Below are 19,810 nucleotides of genomic sequence, written 5' to 3' on the forward strand. Positions count from 1 at the left end.
CATGTGCACGTTGCGATATTTTACACGTTGTGTGAGTAACCGCTTGGCATGATTTGATGATGAAATGCATATATGGATGGAGCATTGGGCATTTGATACCTTGGTCTACACTAGATAAAAATGGGACAATATATATATCTGCTACGCAAAAATATATTTTATGGCGAACCATGTGCGAGTAGACGATAAGTTACTTAGCCAGAACAAAATTCTTATATATATCACTCACAAGATGAGACGGACAATGACCTATCAGAGCTCTCTTTGGAAGTCATTCCAAACCGATCATCCCTCAATCTCCGGCAAGATCCAGAATACACAGTGCTTACATCTTCGAGGAGTATGCATCTGAAGTATCGATTGGATCGACCAGGGGATTGAGGGGGGAAAAAAGGCAGGTCGGACCTATTGGGTTTTCATCATCTAGGTCATATTTGCAAGTCCAGCTCGCATCGTGATTGTGATATAGTAGCTAAATGTAGCAAGGAGCAAGCCTAATCTCCAATTTCCACCGTAATTACATAATGCGGCGGGCATAGCAGAAGATCCAAATGAAGACGCCGAGGTAAATGATGCATCGCTGTACTGTAATGGGAATAAGGCGGGTATTAGCAGTGTGTGGGATAGATAGATTGGGAGCCGGTGTGGGATCACAAAATTTGGCCATGTAAATTTACGCAACGCTCTTATGCCGCGCCTTGACCCGCGCGTATGCCTGCTCGATTAGGTCTTTCGGCAAGTTGGGGATATGTTCCCCCTCGGCACTGTCATCTGGGAACCCTGATTTGACAGCATCGGTCAACTCGTAAGCACTGGATTGCTCAGGGATATCTCCTGGAGCAGGGTTACCGTCGAGGTGACCACCTGACAGACGGAGGAATTGCACCTGCATGGGCGCTAGGCCAACACCAGGCCAGATGTCCGAGGGAAGGAAATCACCCTGGTCGACGCGAAAAGCATCCCGAGCGGCAGCGTCTTCGTCGTGGAGTTGGTCCAGCTTGTGCCGGGTGTCTCGGAGGACCTTTTCCACCCTTTGACGGACGTGCTTTCGACGAGCTACCTCGAGCATAAGGCTATCATAGGCGTTGAGGAAGCCATCATAGAGGGAGTGTAGGTCAGAGAGTTCTGCAAGACCCGTGTTAATACGGTCGTTTTCCTCGTGCCATACTCTTGTGAAATTGTGTGCCTGGGAGATGTAACGAGGTAGACGAGAGGAGGCCAGGGAAGATAGATGGGTGTTCACTTCAACGGTTGCTTTGGAAATAGTCAAGAGCACATCTCGCTGTGCTTGTACTTGCTCAAAGATGGATTCCATCTCGGTGATGCGATCTTGGATTTCCATTACCACATCATCTGCCTCAGGGGCATCCTTGATAATAACAGCGACCATTTCCTGGTATTCAGCGTCTGTCATTGGATCCGGGGGTGCGTTCAAATTGGCATTGATTTCCGCCCCAATATTAGGCATCCCGTCGGTGCCGCGGTCCACACCCGAGGGCATGTCCCCCGTGATAGATCGCGCGACTGCTCCTCCACCATCTGTATGTTTCACCGCGGTGACGCAGAGGTCAAAGTGGCGAACCAGGGATTCCAGCAGGCCGGCCATTTCTTGGGCGTTGGCCTCCAATGATTGGATCTGACCAGGCATCGACGATAAGGTGAGCAGGCCGGAATCCGAGGCAGAGGATGTCGATGACGAGATTGAGACACGGGATGAGGCGAATTTCGTGGCTGTGTGGTAATGTCGAAGTGACTGCCTGGTGGCTTGAAGCTCGTCATCAAACTCCCGATTGGATGTGTCCAATTCAGCTCGTGCTGTGTTAGTGCGGTCTATTGAGTCTTTCAAGGACGCATGCAGCTCTGCCACTCCTCGCTCATCCACGAAGTCGTGGAGGGTCTTCTGAACTTCATCCCCGGGCCTGAATGAAGGGTGAACAATTGTCCCACGGAGTAGATCCAGGGTATCTTTGAGGCGAGCATCAGCAGCGTCAAGGTTTCTCAAGGCAGCCGAGAACTCATCACGACCTCGGTATGAGATTTCCTCCACCTCGGTACGAACGTCGTATAGCAACCGCAGCTGATTATTGAGACCTCGGCGTAGAAACCCTGTCCGGGAGCAGACAATGACGCTCTCCTCCAAAGCCGAATGGGATGCAGTCACGATTTCGTTCGCCCGCCACACATGGTTTATCGAGGAAAGCGACCGCTTGGCTCCCAGTAGATAAGAGATCAGGTTGTCGACCTGAGGTATGGACTTTTCCTCGTCGGGAGGAGGAATCGATGATGCGGATGACTCGGATGACGACATTTTGGCAACCAGTGAAGGCGATGGGGTGAGACCAGGGTGAGACCAGGGTGAGCAGACACGGCTCTCAATGCCAGAAAGCCTTTGGTCGAAGGAGGCTACGAAAAGGAGGGATTCGGGATTCTACTATCAGTTGGAAGCCTAGATCACTTGCACTTGTTGACCATATGAATCCAAGCTGATACGGAGGCGGAAATGAAGGACGGAGCCCCGGATGCAGGGATGCACACCAATAAGCTCTTCTCCACTAAACAAAGCTGGGAAGAGAAAGGCGTCTCACCCAGTGGGTCTGCGGCTAGACTCGAGGATGTCTTCTCCACTGTAGGATCACTGTAGCTTCAGCCCGAGATTAGCGGTGTGATCCCGTCTGAGACCCCAGCCTGATACATCGGGCGCGAATCATAAGTAGAAGAGAAGTGAAGACTGGGGGAAGTGTTGATGTGCGAGATGGCGGAGATGTCGCAATCCGGGTCACGTGGCACACCGCCCTGATCACGAATTCGCCTTCCGTCACGCAATTCCCTCTTAGTTGTGGCCGAGCTAACCAAATCCGAACTATTGCGACTATTGCAACTCGACGATTGTGCAATCGCCCGTTTGTTTAAAGTCTCCGGCGATCCCGGTTGCTTCTGCAACTACTTCTGCAACTCCGTTCTGTGTCGATCATATACCTTCCCTTTCCTCAGGGTACTCATATCCGCCCGAGTATATAATCCCCGACTTTCCTGGGATATCGGACGGAGTATTGTCCTGAGAGTGACATCCTCGCTATCATCTCTGATCAGTGTTGCACTTGGGAACAATCTCCGAGCGCCGACACGTACAAGCCACCTGGTCCTTATCGCTGTACACAATAGGTGGAACCGTCACCTTCACTCAAAACGGTTCTCCTCCCCCTCAACCTCGCAACCGATCTACAACTATGTCCGACACTCAGGAAAATCGCTTTGCACAGCAAACCCTGACCCCTGCCGCCACCGTGGGCCCAAGTGCAAATGCCGATTCCAACCGCTCTCCGCCCCGCAAAGGCTCCGACACACAGACATTGGAGGAACGGGCAAGGCAGAATGTTGCGTCTTTCCTGACAAAGTACCAACCGAGGCAATATGCGCCTTTGCGCTCCCAGATCAATACTGCTGCTGAGCATCGCCCGGTGAACGCTAGTTACTGCTACCGTCACCAACCAGATTCGAAATGTAGACGTCAGGCGGATGAGCAGTCAATGACCCGGCTGCAAAGCGACCTGGACACACTTCCTCAAAGTGATCAGCAGGGCATCGCCCATGTTTGGTCCTTGTTTTCCGCTGCTCCAGCCAAGCAGCGCACTCTCATGCTCCAGGGAATCCTGGCCCAGTGCTGCTTCCCTCAACTCTCTTACATCTCTGCCAGCGTCCGCGAACTGATCCGAATCGATTTTCTTGCCGCCCTTCCACCAGAGTTGTCTTTCAAAATCCTTCGTTACCTCGATACCGCGTCCCTTTGCCGAGCAGCTCAAGTGTCTCATCGCTGGAGAGCCCTTGCTGATGACGATGTGGTCTGGCATAGGATGTGTGAGCAACATATTCGCCGCAAGTGTAACAAGTGTGGCTGGGGTCTTCCTCTTTTGGATCGTAAACGCTTGCGCGAGGCAAAGCGTGAGATCGAGCTCCGTGCTACCAATTGGGGACACAACCAGCCTGCCGGAGGATCCACCGAGAACACGATCAACGAGTCTTGCTCGACGGTCGAGGCTCCTGTCGGTGGAAAGCGCAAGATTGACTCTGACGACCAAAGTACTGCACTGACAAAACGCCACTGTGCATCCCCCGCGCAAGCTCTTGAAGAGGACGAGAGTTATTTCAAGACTCGGTACCGTCCGTGGAAGGATGTCTACCGTGATCGCTTCGTGGTTGGCATGAACTGGAAACACAAGCGTTGCTCTGTTAAAGTGTTCAAGGGTCACCGAGACAGTGTCATGTGCCTTCAATTCGAGGACAACATTTTGATGACTGGATCCTACGATGCCACCATCAAGATTTGGGACACAGATACCGGCGAAGAATTGCGAACGCTCCGAGGCCACACTGCTGGGGTGCGTTGTCTCCAGTTTGACGACACGAAGCTGATCACCGGGAGCTTGGATCGCAGCATCAGAGTGTGGAACTGGCGTACGGGTGAATGTATCTCCAAGTACAATGGTCACACTGAAGCGGTCATTGCCCTCCACTTTGATTGCACTCTTCTGGCTTCTGCCTCCGTCGACCGCACAGTTAAGATCTGGAATTTCAAGGACAAGTCCACTTTTGTGCTTCCTCACCCAGAGGGAGTTAATGCTGTTAAGATCGACACTCCTTCGCGTACAGTTTTGACTGCCTGTGATGACGGTGCAGCTCGCCTATGGGATTTGGATACCAAGACTTGCATCCGACTGTTCCACAACCACATCGGAGCCGTCCAGCAAGTTATCGCATTGCCACGCGAAATTGAGCTAGAAAGCCATCTCGCCGATTGTGAGAACGATCACGTCAGCACATCCTCCCAAAATGGCGATGCTGTCAATATCCTCTCTCCCATTTTAGAGGCCAAGTCCCTCTCTATCCAACCTTCGTCTTTCGGTTCTTCCTTCGACCAAGAAGAAAGCCGCCTGGAGCCCCCGCGCTACATCATCACAAGCGGTGTAGATGCCACTATTCGCTTGTGGGAAACCAGCACCGGAAGATGCCTTCGTACCTTCTTTGGCCACCTGGAGGGTATCTGGGCTCTCTCTGCTGATACCCTGCGGATTGCATCTGGCGGCATGGATCGCATGGTGAAGATCTGGGATCCCCGTGTCCCCACCTGTCAGGATACCTTCGAAGGACATAGCGCTGCTGTGAATTGCATTGGACTCAGTGATAGCCGGTTTATCACCGGTGGCGACGACTACCAAGTCCGCATGTACGATTTCCGGGCTTCGTGAAGTCCTTTTTTTCCTCCTCTGTTTTGTTAGCTACATTTTTCTGGGATGGAACCGGGATGTTCAAAGTGTGCAATACTCGCGTTCTTTCCTTGTTACTTTTGCATTTCTGATTGATGGATGGGATACCCTGGCGCATTCACTAACGGTGGTTTTGCTGGCAAGGAGGTTGGACGTCACAGCTTACTTCTGACTGCATTATAGGCGCTATTGGGGTTGCTTTTTTCTTGCAGATTCTACCAGACTGACTGGTTTCATGCTAATACTATGTCTTCCTTGTTTCAAAAGGCCATAATCAACTTTTTATCAAAAGCATCGCATCTTCCATTGTATAGAGCACTCAGGCTAGAGTTAGATAACTCCTAAATGGGAAATGATCGACCAATCTGCCTCAGTGACGTAGTGGCCTCTCACGTCGGATCTCCCATGCAAGGGTCCAGGGGCTTCAATCCTCTCTGGAATTAGCATGCCAACCATTCCCGTCGATATTAAGGAATACTCAGGGGATTTTGCGCCCTCACGTCCTTGTCTCGGTCCGATGTTGCCTGTGCTGCATTTGCGTTCGCCTGGGGTTGGGTTATCCACATTATCACGAACATGATACTATCAAATTTACGCCGTGTCAGGCGTTGGATGGTGAGCCACGCGCCTCCAATATAATACTATACAGCAAGCGCTAATCGATCTTATAGCTGGGTACCGTCAGTTCAGCATGGCATGAAGAGACGTACGGTCTGCTCGGTCAAGGGAAAGGGAAGACCGCGAACTATCACTCTTGCCATAGGAAAGGGATGTGCATAATTGTCCTTTCGGCAATTTCAATCACAACCATGTTTTTGTTCTTCAGTCCTCCAATACTGGCTACTCCCGATGAAGGACTTTGTCCCCATCCTGTTTTGCAACTTACGAGGAATGCCCAAAACGCATTCGATACAACTGTGAAACGGCAATCAAAATCATTGAATGAGGCCATTGCTGAATACAAACGTCGATACAACATGCCACCACCTCCTCACTTTGACGCGTGGTACAAATTCGCCACAGACAGAGGGACAGTCCTAATAGATGAATTCGATATAATCTACCACGCACTACTTCCATTCTGGGGCGTTTCTCCAAGCGTGATCCGCGAACGAACAAGACAAGACCTTGGATACAAGGATAACATGTTCATGGGTTGGTCGATACGAGCCGGCAAGCCGATCTACACTGTCTTTGGCGAACGGTACCAGCGCGATGGAATGAAGATGATCATTGACAAGTTCGCGGAATATTTACCAGACATTGATATGGCGTTCAATGTTCACGATGAGCCGCGAGTTGTTGTTGCTCATGAACAGTTGAGTCGGATGGTCTCTCTTGGTAGAGAAGCTCAGAATCAGTTGGCTCAGGCATCCTCCCCAAGGGGTACATTTTCGAAGCGGGAATATGTATCTGAGTGGATCACATCAGTCTCGACTACTCGATACAACAACCTGGCGCTACAAGAAAATTGGGTTTATTCGAGCATGTCATGTCCTGCAGACACTCCAGCGAGAAAACTTGACGGGGACCCTCAAGATGACACAGCTTCGTACGCCGTTCAGCCTCTGGGTTTTGTTTACAACCACACTGCCTTCAGCGATATATGCAGGAACCCTTCGCTGCGGAACCGTGTAGGTCTCTTCAAGGCACCACATATTTTGAAGCTGACGGATGAGATCGCTCCTGTGTTCTCTGTGTCAGCGCCTTCTTCTTTCCAAGATATTCCAATGCCATCGATGTGGTACTACATGGATAAAATGTCTTATGAAGAGGACATTGACTCTGAATGGAAAGACAAGAAACCTCAACTGTACTGGAGAGGAGGCAACAGCGGTGCCCACACAAAGGCAGATACCTGGCGCCATTCTTTGCGACAGCAAGTTGTGGGGAATTTGACTCATCCTACTTCACCGCAATATACCTTTAAACCGAACTCAAGATCGCCAGCGCCATCATGTAGTGAGTTTGGCAGTAATGATGGAGCTCTCGAACAAATCCATTCAGAAAGATACCGGGACCATTTCAACATCAAATTTACGGAAATTGATTATTGCGAAGATGACTGCAAATCACAAATTGAATTCTTCGGAGAACCAGCCAGTTTCGAATGGCCGAAAGAAGCATGGCGGCACCGCTACTTACTAGATATGGATGGCTGGGCATACAGCGGAAGGTTCTATGCCTTCCTGCGCAGTAAGAGTCTACCCATGAAACTCTCAATCTTTCGTGAATGGCATCAAGATATCCTGGTCCCATGGGTCCATTATGTGCCCCTCAACAAGGATGTGGACGAAGTTCCCGAGTTGATCCGATATTTTGAAAATGATCACACTGGACGAGTCATTGCGCAGACTATGGCTGAAAATGGGAGAACATGGGCAAAAAGGTTCTTAGAAAGGAAGACATGGAAGTCTATATGTTCCGGCTTTTCTTGGAGTATGTATTTCCCTCACCTTGCCTCTATTCGAGACTAACCAAGAACAGATTCGCTCGGGTGCAAGATGATAACCGGGAAATGCTGGCGTACAAGGAGTGAGGAAAGTGGGATCCGTCTACAAGCAAATGTGTCGTGTAAACTAGACCAAATGTATGTAAACCGATTGGGCTTAGTAGATGAGCCGCACAAAGTTTATTTTAGGTTCGGCCAATGAAAGGCCAGATAAATCTCGTTCCGTGGCCAGTATGGGTGCCTTCGTTTGACGGCTTTTAATGTTTGGGCATGCAGTATCCAACTCCCTATTATTGCAAAGATATTCCCGATTCTCAATATATGATCATATGGTGACTCCGAATTGGAATTGCGGTACATCAAACTCAAGCTTTATTTCTGACACACCATGCTGATACTGACGGCATAAGGAAGGAGTCGAAGCAAGAACTTAAAATCAAGCGGACGATCACGTATGCCGAAGCAGATCCCTGAATGAAAAGATGACTAGGCAAGCTTGGGGCTGCACAACCTTTCTTTGGGAGAGGACATACTCCAACGTTCACAGTTATTCCCGTTACGGCGATCCTCTGTCCTCAATGGGAATAATAAACAAACCTTGTCACTACAGGTGAGTCAACTCGCTTCTAGTCTTTTGTCATCTCGCTTCTTTCCTCATCTCATCCTGCTGTCCATCCTCGACAACGGCTTTTATATAGCAGAAAGCACAAAGGATCCATTTCTCATCCAAAATCACCAGCGTGAACATGGCATACAACAAAAAAGTCCTCACTCTGATCCAATGTGGTATGATCACATACCCGCACCAGGTGACGGAGACATCTATACAAATTACAGAAACAACATGCTAACAATAGTCCCAGATAAGGTCATCATTGAAAAGCGACCAGAGCATCCAGTCAAGTCGACATCAACGATGAAAACCCCTCGTCTTTGAGATCCGAAGGCTCCACCTCCGACATCTCTGACGCACCGCATACGAAGCCCAGCTGTGCTGACTAAAAAGGAAAAGGCCTGGAAAGGATACTGGGGATGCTGAGCTGTTTGGATGTCAAACCCCAGAGGGCTGCGACTGACCATATACATCGTTAGCGCGCTAACCATCATGTTGATTTTCGGCAGTGGCACGGCATTTTACGTGACCGGAAAGAGTCGAATGGAAAAGAAGAAGATTTTCCAGCAGGAGACAATAAATCTGACGCCCCGTGAGGTGATTTCGAGCCTTCCTTCTGGCCCGAGCTGGGCGTTCTATCCAGATAGCTTGCCGGCACACCGAATGACTTCTCCCACTATCACCGTATCACCGTGGTTGTCCCCATTTCAACACAGGTCATCAAGATAACTTTCGTCACCAAGGTTCGCATATCCCGAGAGACCAATCTTTGTTCTTCCCCTTCCAGCAGCAGTATGGCTTGCACGTGAGCCTATGCACCAGTGACTTCCTCCCCAATTAAAGGAACAGCAGTTGGAGCTGATCTATAGAGATTGATGGGAGATTTCAGGAGACCAAGAGCCGGCTCCAGGGACTCATAAATTTGTTCTTTTCTTGAAAAGGGTGACATTGAATTGTGACAGCATGGGTAGAATCGCTGTTCGTCGGGGACTTTTATGCTTTTTTTCAAGTTCCTTTTTTTATGTCTTCTTCTGTGCTTTTGCATTGCTTTGTGGTGTTTTAGAGTACTGGATCTGCTAGTCATACTGAAGCTGAATTATGCTACTATATATTCACATTGCTGGCGAGACAGTTATTGTTGTAGCTGTGTCTAACATCACATCATTTAAATGCCTTCATCATATGAGCTACTGTATTGGCGTCTAGGGGTCGATCGGCCACATAGGAACCCGCGCAATAATCTTTTCAGATTTGCGTTACTTCATCGTCAGCCTCACTCGTTTTCCAGACCTTTTTACCTGTTCCTTGCGTTCTTTGCAGTCTCAAATACGTAAATTTACACCTGGATCTTCGTTTTTCGTATTATCCCTTGGGAAGAGAGTTCAACCAACGAAAGTTCATTTCCAACGCGCCTCTTCGCTCTCGCCTCTTCATACTTTGCTCTCTCCACCTGCATTCATACTTCGAGGCCTTCCACCCTCCCAACCCTGTTTTGTGCCCTAGTTCGATGCTCTTGTTCTGTTAGAAGCTATGCTCTGTTGACCTCAGTCAAATCGGCTTCCAGCTGTTCCGTGGTCTGCTCGTGAGCAGGCAAAACCTCAGAATTACTGTGAGTCTCTGCTATACTTCGCATTTGCTTTCTCCTACACAGACCACAGATCTCATGTAACCGCCAGACTCCTTGTCCCAGATTGATGCCACTGGTTACTTCAGTACCTTGCCAGGCATGAGGAATCCCAGCGAGAAGTGGTCACCTCTGACCGATACAAACCTGCAGAGAATCCCCGTTGTGTTCCTCAGTTGGCCTCATACATACCCTCCGTGAGTGATCGGGGAAAATTTGTATGCTTTCCTGGTTGGTGCTAACAGTTTAACTTCCATAGACACATCCCGAACGAGATGGCCTACACAATTGAAAGATTGCGCCAAGCGCAGAAGCTCTTCAATGGTGCCATCAGCCAGTTTTCCGTTCTTCCGAAAGTGCAAAGCCCGTACAATCTTCGTGAGCGTAAACGTCCCGAGATCCTTGGATCATGGCACGATGACTCGAATGATGAGGATTATGATCCCGACGAGGATCGAGTCCGGAAAAAGCGCAAGAGTTCTGTTGCCCCGTCTGCGGGCTCAAGCCCTCGAATGGTCAGGAAGGCTCGGAGTATGTCTTTTTTGGCCGAGCCCAATGTGAACATGGACTCGGACCATGACGAGGAGGAAGAAAGTCCCCCTGACCTAAATACCTACCACAGTGAGCCTGAGCCCGATGCCTGGGACCAACGCTGGGCCGTGGCTCCTTCGACCACTCCCAACTCCCGCTATCAACTGCGTCCTCGTGCTCAACCTGAGACCGAGAGCCCTGCCAAGGCCAAGGCTGATCGACTTGCCGCCATCACACCTCAACTGCCTGCGTTTGCCTCCTCTTCGGCAGCGGAAGATGACAACAAGCCCGCCCGAGGATGTGAGGCCTGCCGTGACCTCGGCCAGGAGTGTTCCCTCGAAACTGATCGTGATCCATTTGCCTACCCATGCACCGAGTGCGAACAAGACGGTCTTGACTGTGTGTTGATTCCTGCACCAAAGTGGAAGCGCTCGTGCGAGAAGTGTCGTCGCCGCAACCTTTGGGAGCCATGCTCGTACCACTATGCCGATTATGACCATGAGCTGCCCTGCCACTCATGCATTGATCACGGATATCCTTGTATTGCTGGCCCGGCCAGACACATGCCGTCTGTTCTCATGTCACAGCAGATTGCAGATGAAACTGACGAGGCTGAGCCAATGTCGGAAGCCATACTCGATAACGCCGAGCCCTCCAATACTATTGAATCGATCAATATCTCGGACGAAGAGAATGATACCGAAGGCAACAATGAGGAGGAAGAAATGGGCGAGGCCGCCATGCCAGAAGCCAATGCACTCCCCACCACGAACCGCCATGGTCAAGTCCCACCCGCCATTGCCTTTGGGGAAGTCCGTCGTATCCAGACCGAATTTGCCCACCCTCTCCACTTCGCTGGTGATTGTGATTATCCACGAGAAGGCCCTCATTGCAACTGGTGCCACAACTTCGCTTACGGCATCGTTGGACTTGGTGCTCGCAACCCGGAGGTCATCGACTTTGGCACCAAGATGATCGAGATCCAAGATGGACACACGGGCGAAGGAAAGGAAGAGACTCGGATGTGTCTGGACTGCGTTTGTCACAGAATCAAGATCATTCAGTGCACGCATGCCAGCGTTGGCCCTTTGCGTTCGCCTGAATCAGAACGGGACCCGTCGGAGGAGATCGCGGAGTGTGAAAACTTCATCAGAGCGCGTGATGCTATCGTCGACCCCCGGGATAATGCTTCTGGTCCCCCCTTCGCGACCAATCGTGAATGGTGTGGCATTTGCCGCAAGCCCGCTGCCTGGACTTGCAAGACCCCCAGGCTGCCAACATTTGCGAGGCGGTAATTGACTGTGATAAGCTGAGCTACGGATGTGGTCTGCACCTCTGTGACTTGTGCTGTGAGCTGGTGAAGTTTTTCGAGGGAGATCTAAACGCTGTTTACGATCATTATGTACACGAGCAAGGCATGCAAATGCAGATCCGTGCCGATGCAGAGTTCATCCTCTCTGGTGCCGATAGGAACCTTGTCTACAAGCGTATGCTAGTGGACTAGGTGGTTATCTACTCTTTACGTCTCAGGAGAGAATAATGATGATCCGACGCCTTACATTAGTTGATACAATGCAAATATGTTATGACTATGCGTTGAAATGTGAGTGTATTTTTTTTCCATAGCATGATAAGTTGTGAGTGTTAGGATGTAGCTATCCCAGAGTGTTTTATGTCAATAGTGAGGCGCAGACAAATGATGAGTGAATGGTGACATTGTGCCCAGGTTTATTGCGATATGTAGATAATTTGCACAATCAGGCCCAACGGACAAATAAAGGTTCCCAGTGCATTGTGAATAGCGTAACAATAGCTATTGACGACCGTCTTTCGTGATTCGCGCGTCAGTCGTATTGATTGCATTGGACGAATACGTCCAACTTCTTCGTCCGGCTTGAACATAAAGTCGACCTTTGCACTCATTCTTCCTGTTTCTTTTCCTCTCTCGATTGTATTTCTTCTCTTTACTTTACGCAGATTCCAGTGCAGTATCTCCAAGTTCAAATTTAACGCTTGAAGTAGGGCTTCCGCTCCGGGAAAATGCACTAACTAAAGGATTTTCTGCCAGCAAAATTGTGTTTCCTTCCCATCCAACCTCTTTTTTCCGTGTCATCTCTTTCTATTTCTCTGCCCCGAGCTGCGACACGAGGTGCGCAGCTCACAGTCACGACGTCTTCTCCAAAGCGCCGCAAAGTTTCCCCAGAGCCTCGCACCAGTCCAGGCCTTCGAGCTCGACGTCACGGCCGCTCCGAACCTCCCTCCCGCTCTCGCCACCCTACATCTTCAAGCCGGAGCAGCTCGTCCCTCTCTCCGCCCAGATACGTGCCAGCTCATCTGCAGTTTCAATCTGAGACTGTGCCTGGTGGCCGTTCGCCGACTCCCGCGACCGCGACCGCCGGACTCACTCTCTCAAGCGAGCATTCCGACATGCCCTCCGACATTCGAGAGGGCACCCCTCTGAACGCCGATGGCCGCTCATCTTCTCCCGGCGAAAAGCGCCCGGCATCGGAAATCACTGACTCCGACCCGGAAGGAGGCGTGAGCACGAATCTTTGCAGCAATGCGCGCGCCACCGGGGACAAGGCCCGCACAGGCGATAACTCTGCGGCTCCCACCGCTTCGCGTACGGATACCGATGCGCCAGCTGCGGCTCAGCAGTCCGGATCGGAATCATTGAAATCAGACAAACCTACGATCGACGAGCAAGTGGCAAAAGTGAATGCGTTGAGGAACCAGCCGATACAGAATGGTCAGAAGGGTTATGTGGTCTCCATGGCTTGGTTGAAGAGGGTGCTGGCCAGAACTACCGCCTACGCAGATCAGGCGGACAAGGATTCCCAGGAAGCTGAGCTCGGTCCTATCGATAACATGGATATCGTGCTAGACACCGACCCCTCCACTCCCAGCTTCAAAGATGAGTCGGGCGAAACGTTTGTGCCGATGCGCCCTGGCTTGCAAGTTGATCAGGATTTCGTAGTTGTTCCCCAGCAGGCTTGGGACCTGATGCGCGGATGGTACGGCGTTGCCGACCAGTCGCCTATCATCGTTCGATACGCTCACAACACGAACTCGCCTGGCGAGGACGAGACGATTGAGTACGAGACAAATCCTCCAATCTTCACAATCTTCAAATTATCCAACCCTTCCGCGGGAACTACGCCAACAACACTAAAAGAAAAGGATCTTCCGTCCGTCAAGATATTGGCTAGTCGCCAGACAAATTATCAGAAGTGGTTGAAGGACGCAAAAGAACAAGCTGGAATCGAGATGTCTACCAAAGTCCGAGTCTGGAAGATTCTTCGTCTTCCTCAGAGCACAAACGGTTCGACCGTTACGACCCCGGCTGTTTCCCGCAGTACCTCACCTGCTCCGGCCTTTGCACTGGTTCCCAGCAAGACCGACAAGCTTCTCATGGATTTGAATGTTTTCCTTGGTCTCCCAGAGGGAAGCCAGCGAGAATTGCTTGACCGTGCCAAAGACCAGACCAACAACGCAAACTACAATGGCCGCATGAATCTGGATATGGCTGGTCTCGGAAACGCGGATTGCCTTGTTCTGGAGGAGCAAATCGGTGGAACGAAGGGTGGGGATTGGGTATCAGAGGCATCTGCAAGGACCTTGAAGAACTTGGGCATCCCAGTGAATCAGCCCAAGACTCTCACTATCAAAATTGCCGAGAACAGCCCACCAGCCAGTACCACCAGTGGTAGATCCACTCCCTCTGGGCCTACCCCTATCAAAGGATTCACTGCTCGAGGCCGCAGGGGCCGACCACAGAGACTTCTAGGACTGGAGAACCTCGGCAACACCTGCTACCAAAATTCAGCACTGCAATGTCTGCGAGCCGTGGAGGAGTTGACATACTATTACCTCAGTTCGTACCTTCATGTCACAGTTGGCTCTCGAGAGAGACTTTGGCCGCTAACACAAACATACAGGTGGCGCATACAAAGCCGAATTGAACCTCGGAAACCCTCTTGGCTACAAGGGTGCGATTGCCAAAGGATGGGCTACTTTGCTTGATCAGTTGTACAACTCGGAGTCAGGAGAGAGATTCGCCAATCCCAAACGTTTCCGGCATACGATCGGTCGTTTCTACGAACCTTTTGCTGGCTGGGAACAGCAGGACAGTCAGGAGTTCGTCATGTTCATCCTAGATGCACTCTCAGAGGACACGAACCGTATTGCGAAGAAGCCATACACGGAGATTCCTGACTCTACCGATGAAATGGTTCACAATCGCAAGGCTTTGGAAGAATTTGCGCTGAGATCATGGGACATCTACAAATCCCGCAATGACTCCGTCATCACCGACCTTTTCGCTGGCATGTACAAATCATCTGTGTGTTGCCCAGATTGTGAGAAGACAAGCATTATCTTTGATCCTTTCAGCACTCTCACGCTCCCAATTCCGGGTCCCCCGGCCCTTATTACCCGAAAGGTGACTTTCGTTCCTCTCGAAGGCCATCCTGTTTGCCTAAGCGTTCAGCTGGAAGCGTCTCTCAGTTTGAAGGGCTGGAAAGAGTATGTTGGCAAATGGATGGGTGTTAATGCAGACCAAATTGTTGCGGGTGAGGTCCACCACGGCTCGTTCTGGCAATTGTTCCTAGACGACGACGTTTCTTTCGGCTCTCTTCGCACAAAGATTGACGATCAGATCCTGTTCGCCGACGTGGGTCCTCTTGATGAAGAAGGCATCCTTCTCCCTATCTTCCACCGCAAGAACACATCTCGCAATGCCAAGAACAACTTCCGCGATTTGTTTGGCCTTCCATCATTCGTCCACTTGTCTCAGGCGGAATCTCATGACTTTGAGGCAATTTACCGCAAAATTCTCCGCTCTGTTGCGACGATGACTACTCGTGACATCCTGAATAAGGACGAGCCCAGCCTGGATGACCAAGGCACAGATGACTCAGACACCGTTGTCACCACAGAAGATGACGCTCACTCAGCTGACTCCAAGATCAAAAGCTCATCTGTAGAAGGTGACGACAGTCTTGTGGACGTTTCCATGCAAGACGCCCAGACTCCAAAGACTGGCGATGATATGGAAGACTCGGCTTCTGACTCTGACTCCGCGGACTTGCTGCCTCATCATCCCCTGGCTGGCAGAATTTCCCGAGAGCTATTGAGTCTTTTCGAGGCCAAGGTCCTGGCCACCAAGTCTCCTCTTCCCGATGGCCGCACTCTAGGCCAAATCAGAAATAAAGAATTGCCTTTGATTTCCTCTCGTATTCCAACTGACCATGATTCCAAGAAGGTATGTCTAGATTTCTTTCGTCCATTCTTTGATTATTTTTTCCTAATTTTCTCCACCAGGGCTCCGACTCTGCTTCCCATGTTTCAGCAGAAGACAACAGTGATGACTACAGCGATACCGATGGATCGGATATGGAGACCACAAAGGAAGAGTCGATCCTTCGCCAAGGCGATGGCATAGTGTTGGATTGGACAAATGAAGGCTTCGATGCCCTGTTCGGCGGTAACCAGCGTGACAACGAGCTTCGAGGCCAGCCTTCCTACAACAACGTCAAGGTTCTCACGGACCCTGAGGCCGTCGCCAAGCGTCAGGAGCAGGCGAAGCTGAAGGCTGCTGGTGTCACTCTCGATCAATGTCTGGATGAGTTCAGCAAAGAGGAGGTGCTTTCCCGTGGAGATGCTTGGTACTGCCCTCGTTGCAAGAAACATGTGCAGGCCCACAAGAAGTTCCAGCTGTGGAAGGCTCCCGACGTTCTGGTCATCCAGCTCAAGCGTTTTACCCAGGCCCGTAGCTTCCGAAGCAAGCTGGACACCCTGGTCAAATTCCCTCTTGATAATCTGGACTTGAACGGTCGTGTGGAGGGTCCTGCAGATGGAAAGAGCTTGGAGTACGATCTTTTCGCCATCGACAACCACCTCGGTGGACTGGGTGGGGGCCATTACACTGCTTACATCAAGGACTTCTTGACCGGTGAATGGAACCATTGCAATGGTAAGCTTTTCAATCTCTCGCATGGTGGGAGCCTGCAACTGACCTTCTTTCTAGATACCCACGTTCGCCCTGTCACACAGCTTTCATCTATGATTTCCTCCAATGCCTATCTCCTATTCTACCGTCGTCGTTCCGCTCGTCCATTGGGCAACCAGGAATTGCAGGAAATGGTGGAGTCTTACAAGACTCCTACGGCTGACGGTGGCAATTCGTCTGCCTCCCAGTCACCTTCGGGGGACGGCCTCGGCGCCTCCTCCCGCAATGGCTCTTCGAGCGCCTTAGCCCCAGCCGGGGCAACCCCCCAAGCGGGAAATAGTGGTTTGCGCGCCAACAATGTGGGGACGGAGGAGAACGATGACGACGAATATTCTACAGACGATGACAGTGATACTGGCTTCGAAAATGGCGAATCCGAAGGTATGACTCTCACCAACAACGAAGATGAGTCCGATCACGAGGACGAGGGACTCCCGTACCAGGACCCATTCAGCATCTTCAAGGAGCCTTCCTGGTCCTTCGATCAAGCGACCGAAGCTCACGACATTCCACAGATGACTCCAGTTAATGCCTCTCATGACGACGCTGGGCTTTTTGATGACAACGACAGCACCGTTGCAGTCGGTGACGAAATGGACATGGACACTGGTCTCCACGACCTTGATGAAGCTACTCCCGCCGCTCCCACTCCCCAGACTGGTGCCTCTTTCGTTTCCATGATGGAAGATGAGTCCTCCGACGAACTCCCGGTTATGGAGTTGCGTGTGGGCGACGAGGACAAGATGATTTCGGATTAATGAACAATGAACAATGAACAACAAATCAACAAACTCAACAAACTCAACAAAATCACGAAAAAAAGAACGAACAAAGAAAAGTGAAGATCTCTGGTCTGAAGATGATCTGGTGCATCAGGCGTTTTCCAACAAGGTTGGTGGGTAGTACATACACATAGGAAAGAGGATCTCATGTTGTTTCTTTGCGTGTCAACATTGGTAGCCTTCCCACAGTTGCTGTGGCATGCATCTACCTGGTGGATTTCTGATTTCTAGGACGATTACCCTGGTCTTGATCAGCTTGATAGGGTCCTGAGGCGTGTGGATCGGTTTATTTCATAGTTGTTGGTGTATCTTATGGCATCTTACCCACCCGCATGGGGTAACGGCATTGTCTGTTAACTTATCCCTGGTCGTATCATTTCGTAGCTTATATTTTCCTTCAGTTGACGTCAAACAGCAGTGCCTCAAGAGGGTCATCACGACCCACTTGTGCATGTAGTTCTGCGAGATGTAAGAGCCTTTCTCATTGCTCATTCCGGCGCTCAAAATATTATAACGAGACAATACAATGGCAGTCTCGGCTCAGTTGAAGGCATTGGGAGAAGATGTATGGAGAGTGCGCTCCTTCCCATTAGGGCTGGGATATGCCCACCATAATCTGACCTCGTATTGCCACGTCTCGCTTTATCTCCCTTTGCTCTTATCTGATCTCCTCGTATTACCACGCACCATATACAATGGATTGATGCGGTATGTACCCAGGATTTATAACCCCCGATGGGCTCCCTCCCGACTCCAATCCCCCATCTGGCCCTCAATATCTTCCTGAGTTTATTAAAAGACGTCACCGATCCCATCCCTGGCCCCTCAGAGATCGTTACGACCGACACCTCCCCAATCGAACCGCAGAGGAGAGACGAGAGAGCCAACGTCTTGAAGATCATCGCAACCAAATCCTCGCATCCATGGCTCAGCCTTCATCCAATCACCTCGGATCTCCTGGGCTAACTCTTCCACGCTCTATTCGACACCGCGCGGCCAACCTCAGCGAGAGCGAGATCAGTGTCCTCGACCTTGGTCCTAGTCTACAACCCAGTCTGAGAACTACTCCTACTCCCATCTCACGAATTCGTCGCAATGGAGTCTTGATGAGTGAAAATCCCGCTCTATACACTGCTCTTGCTAGCCTTGCGACAGACGATGACGGAAATGAACAGCGGCTGTGCACTGACGACCTGGAATCTGAGGCTGTGAGCTCTGCCAGTGAAGTCTCCAACCCACACCCTCTCAGTCACCGCCAGCGCCGCCAAAATATCATTATTTCACGTTGTCCTGGACCAGTCAGTTTTGGTCCTCGACCTGTTCGACAACTCCGTGACAGCCGCGTAGCTTCCTCCGGTGATGTTCAGAACCTCGGGCACGGTTACGGATATGGATATGGCTATTCGATGCGGGAAAATCATCTTTACTTTTCCGATGAGTCCAACGGCCACATCATGGCCGGGTCTGTTCCGCACTCTCCACGATCGCCTCCTGCACCCCTTCGTCGTGTGCTCTACCCGGTGGACTATTACATTGTACTCGCCCCTGAACAGTCGAATTTGCGCAACGTCGAGCAGGCAAATGACGCGACTCCCGGAGACAGCTCCGCAAACCCTCTGGATGTGGATGAGCAACGTCGGCAGTCGGAGACTAGTTGAAAGGAGGCAGCAGTATTGCAAATTCAAGGCTTTTCTGGAGGAATAATGGGAAATATTGATATCCACGATGATTGGAAAGACTAAAGACTCAGTGATTATTTGGGGATAGGCTGGGGGATATGAATGGGAAACTTCCGGCATGGAACGTTGTCACCACTCACTGAGATTGCTCTTTCATAGTTAGAATTATTAGTGTAGTTCAATAATCAACGGGATTGTCCAGCCCAAGGTCTTGCATTTCGTCTTCAAATATTCTTGCCTTCATTTCCTGAAATAAAAGTAATCCCTTTCCATTCGTTGGGTCGTTAGTAGCTAGTTCCTTTGTCTAAAAGGAAGTGCCACGTCGCCCATTTGCATGTCCAATCCGTACTCTATTAGAAAACCTAACACAATGGTAGGCCCGGAAGAAAGAGAGATCGTTCAGGGCCTAAGGTGATCGCCGGTGCACCGGTAGGGCCCGCATGTTATAGTATAACGGCCACTAGAGAAACTCCAATCCGCAATTTGGCCAATACAGTTGTTCTCTTTTCTTTTCCTTACGGATCTTTGAATCTGAAGAAAACTAAAGAGCTAAAAGGTAATCAAATTTTGGCTTGGTTGGACTTATATAAAAACAATTATGCACATATTAAAGCAGTGCGTGGCTTGATCAATACATTAATTTTATTCTCCATAAATCTTGGGCGAAATTAGAAGGACACCCATATTTGATAATTGGACCCTAGCAAATGTACGCTAAGCCTACCTAGCCCGGCCGCAGTAATTGTATTTCTAATGCATTATTAGTAAAACTGCATTAATTTAACAAACAACTAGCCTCCTGACTCAAGGTACTTCCATTTACTATGCAGCCCGCTAATAAAATTAAGTCACTCCCGA

The 19,810-nt window shown here is 50.3% G+C and overlaps 6 protein-coding genes across 6 annotated transcripts; 5 read left to right on the forward strand and 1 right to left on the reverse strand.

Annotated features, from left to right (window-relative positions):
• Positions 1-673: 673 nt before the first annotated feature.
• N7446_007444 (autophagy-related protein 17) lies at positions 674-2,308 on the reverse strand (the record flags this gene model as incomplete). The annotated part of the gene is made up of 1 exon (XM_058516189.1): positions 674-2,308. One exon carries the CDS (start codon positions 2,306-2,308, stop codon positions 674-676), a length of 1,635 nt encoding a protein of 544 aa, XP_058373367.1.
• Positions 2,309-3,227: 919 nt separating this feature from the next.
• N7446_007445 (F-box/WD repeat-containing protein) lies at positions 3,228-5,243 on the forward strand (the record flags this gene model as incomplete). Its single annotated transcript, XM_058516190.1, has 1 exon — positions 3,228-5,243. The coding sequence occupies one exon, from the start codon at positions 3,228-3,230 to the stop codon at positions 5,241-5,243; it is 2,016 nt and encodes a 671-aa protein (XP_058373368.1).
• A 630-nt stretch (positions 5,244-5,873) lies between these two features.
• Positions 5,874-7,800, forward strand: N7446_007446 (Lipopolysaccharide-modifying protein; the record flags this gene model as incomplete). The annotated part of the gene is made up of 3 exons (XM_058516191.1): positions 5,874-5,876; positions 5,933-7,650; positions 7,749-7,800. The coding sequence occupies 3 exons, from the start codon at positions 5,874-5,876 to the stop codon at positions 7,798-7,800; spliced, it is 1,773 nt and encodes a 590-aa protein (XP_058373369.1).
• Positions 7,801-10,052: 2,252 nt separating this feature from the next.
• N7446_007447 (putative C6 finger domain protein) lies at positions 10,053-11,776 on the forward strand (the record flags this gene model as incomplete). The annotated part of the gene is made up of 2 exons (XM_058516192.1): positions 10,053-10,147; positions 10,210-11,776. 2 exons carry the CDS (start codon positions 10,053-10,055, stop codon positions 11,774-11,776), a joined length of 1,662 nt encoding a protein of 553 aa, XP_058373370.1.
• A 277-nt stretch (positions 11,777-12,053) lies between these two features.
• N7446_007448 (putative ubiquitin-specific protease UBP12) lies at positions 12,054-17,249 on the forward strand (the record flags this gene model as incomplete). The annotated part of the gene is made up of 5 exons (XM_058516193.1): positions 12,054-12,084; positions 12,550-14,355; positions 14,420-15,744; positions 15,804-16,455; positions 16,510-17,249. 5 exons carry the CDS (start codon positions 12,054-12,056, stop codon positions 17,247-17,249), a joined length of 4,554 nt encoding a protein of 1,517 aa, XP_058373371.1.
• A 947-nt stretch (positions 17,250-18,196) lies between these two features.
• On the forward strand, positions 18,197-18,931 carry N7446_007449 (uncharacterized protein; the record flags this gene model as incomplete). The annotated part of the gene is made up of 1 exon (XM_058516194.1): positions 18,197-18,931. The coding sequence occupies one exon, from the start codon at positions 18,197-18,199 to the stop codon at positions 18,929-18,931; it is 735 nt and encodes a 244-aa protein (XP_058373372.1).
• Positions 18,932-19,810: the final 879 nt, after the last annotated feature.

This window comes from Penicillium canescens (assembly GCF_028828765.1).
Source record: "Penicillium canescens strain IBT 15451 chromosome Unknown utg000004l_segment0_segment0, whole genome shotgun sequence".
NCBI lineage: Eukaryota > Fungi > Ascomycota > Eurotiomycetes > Eurotiales > Aspergillaceae > Penicillium > Penicillium canescens.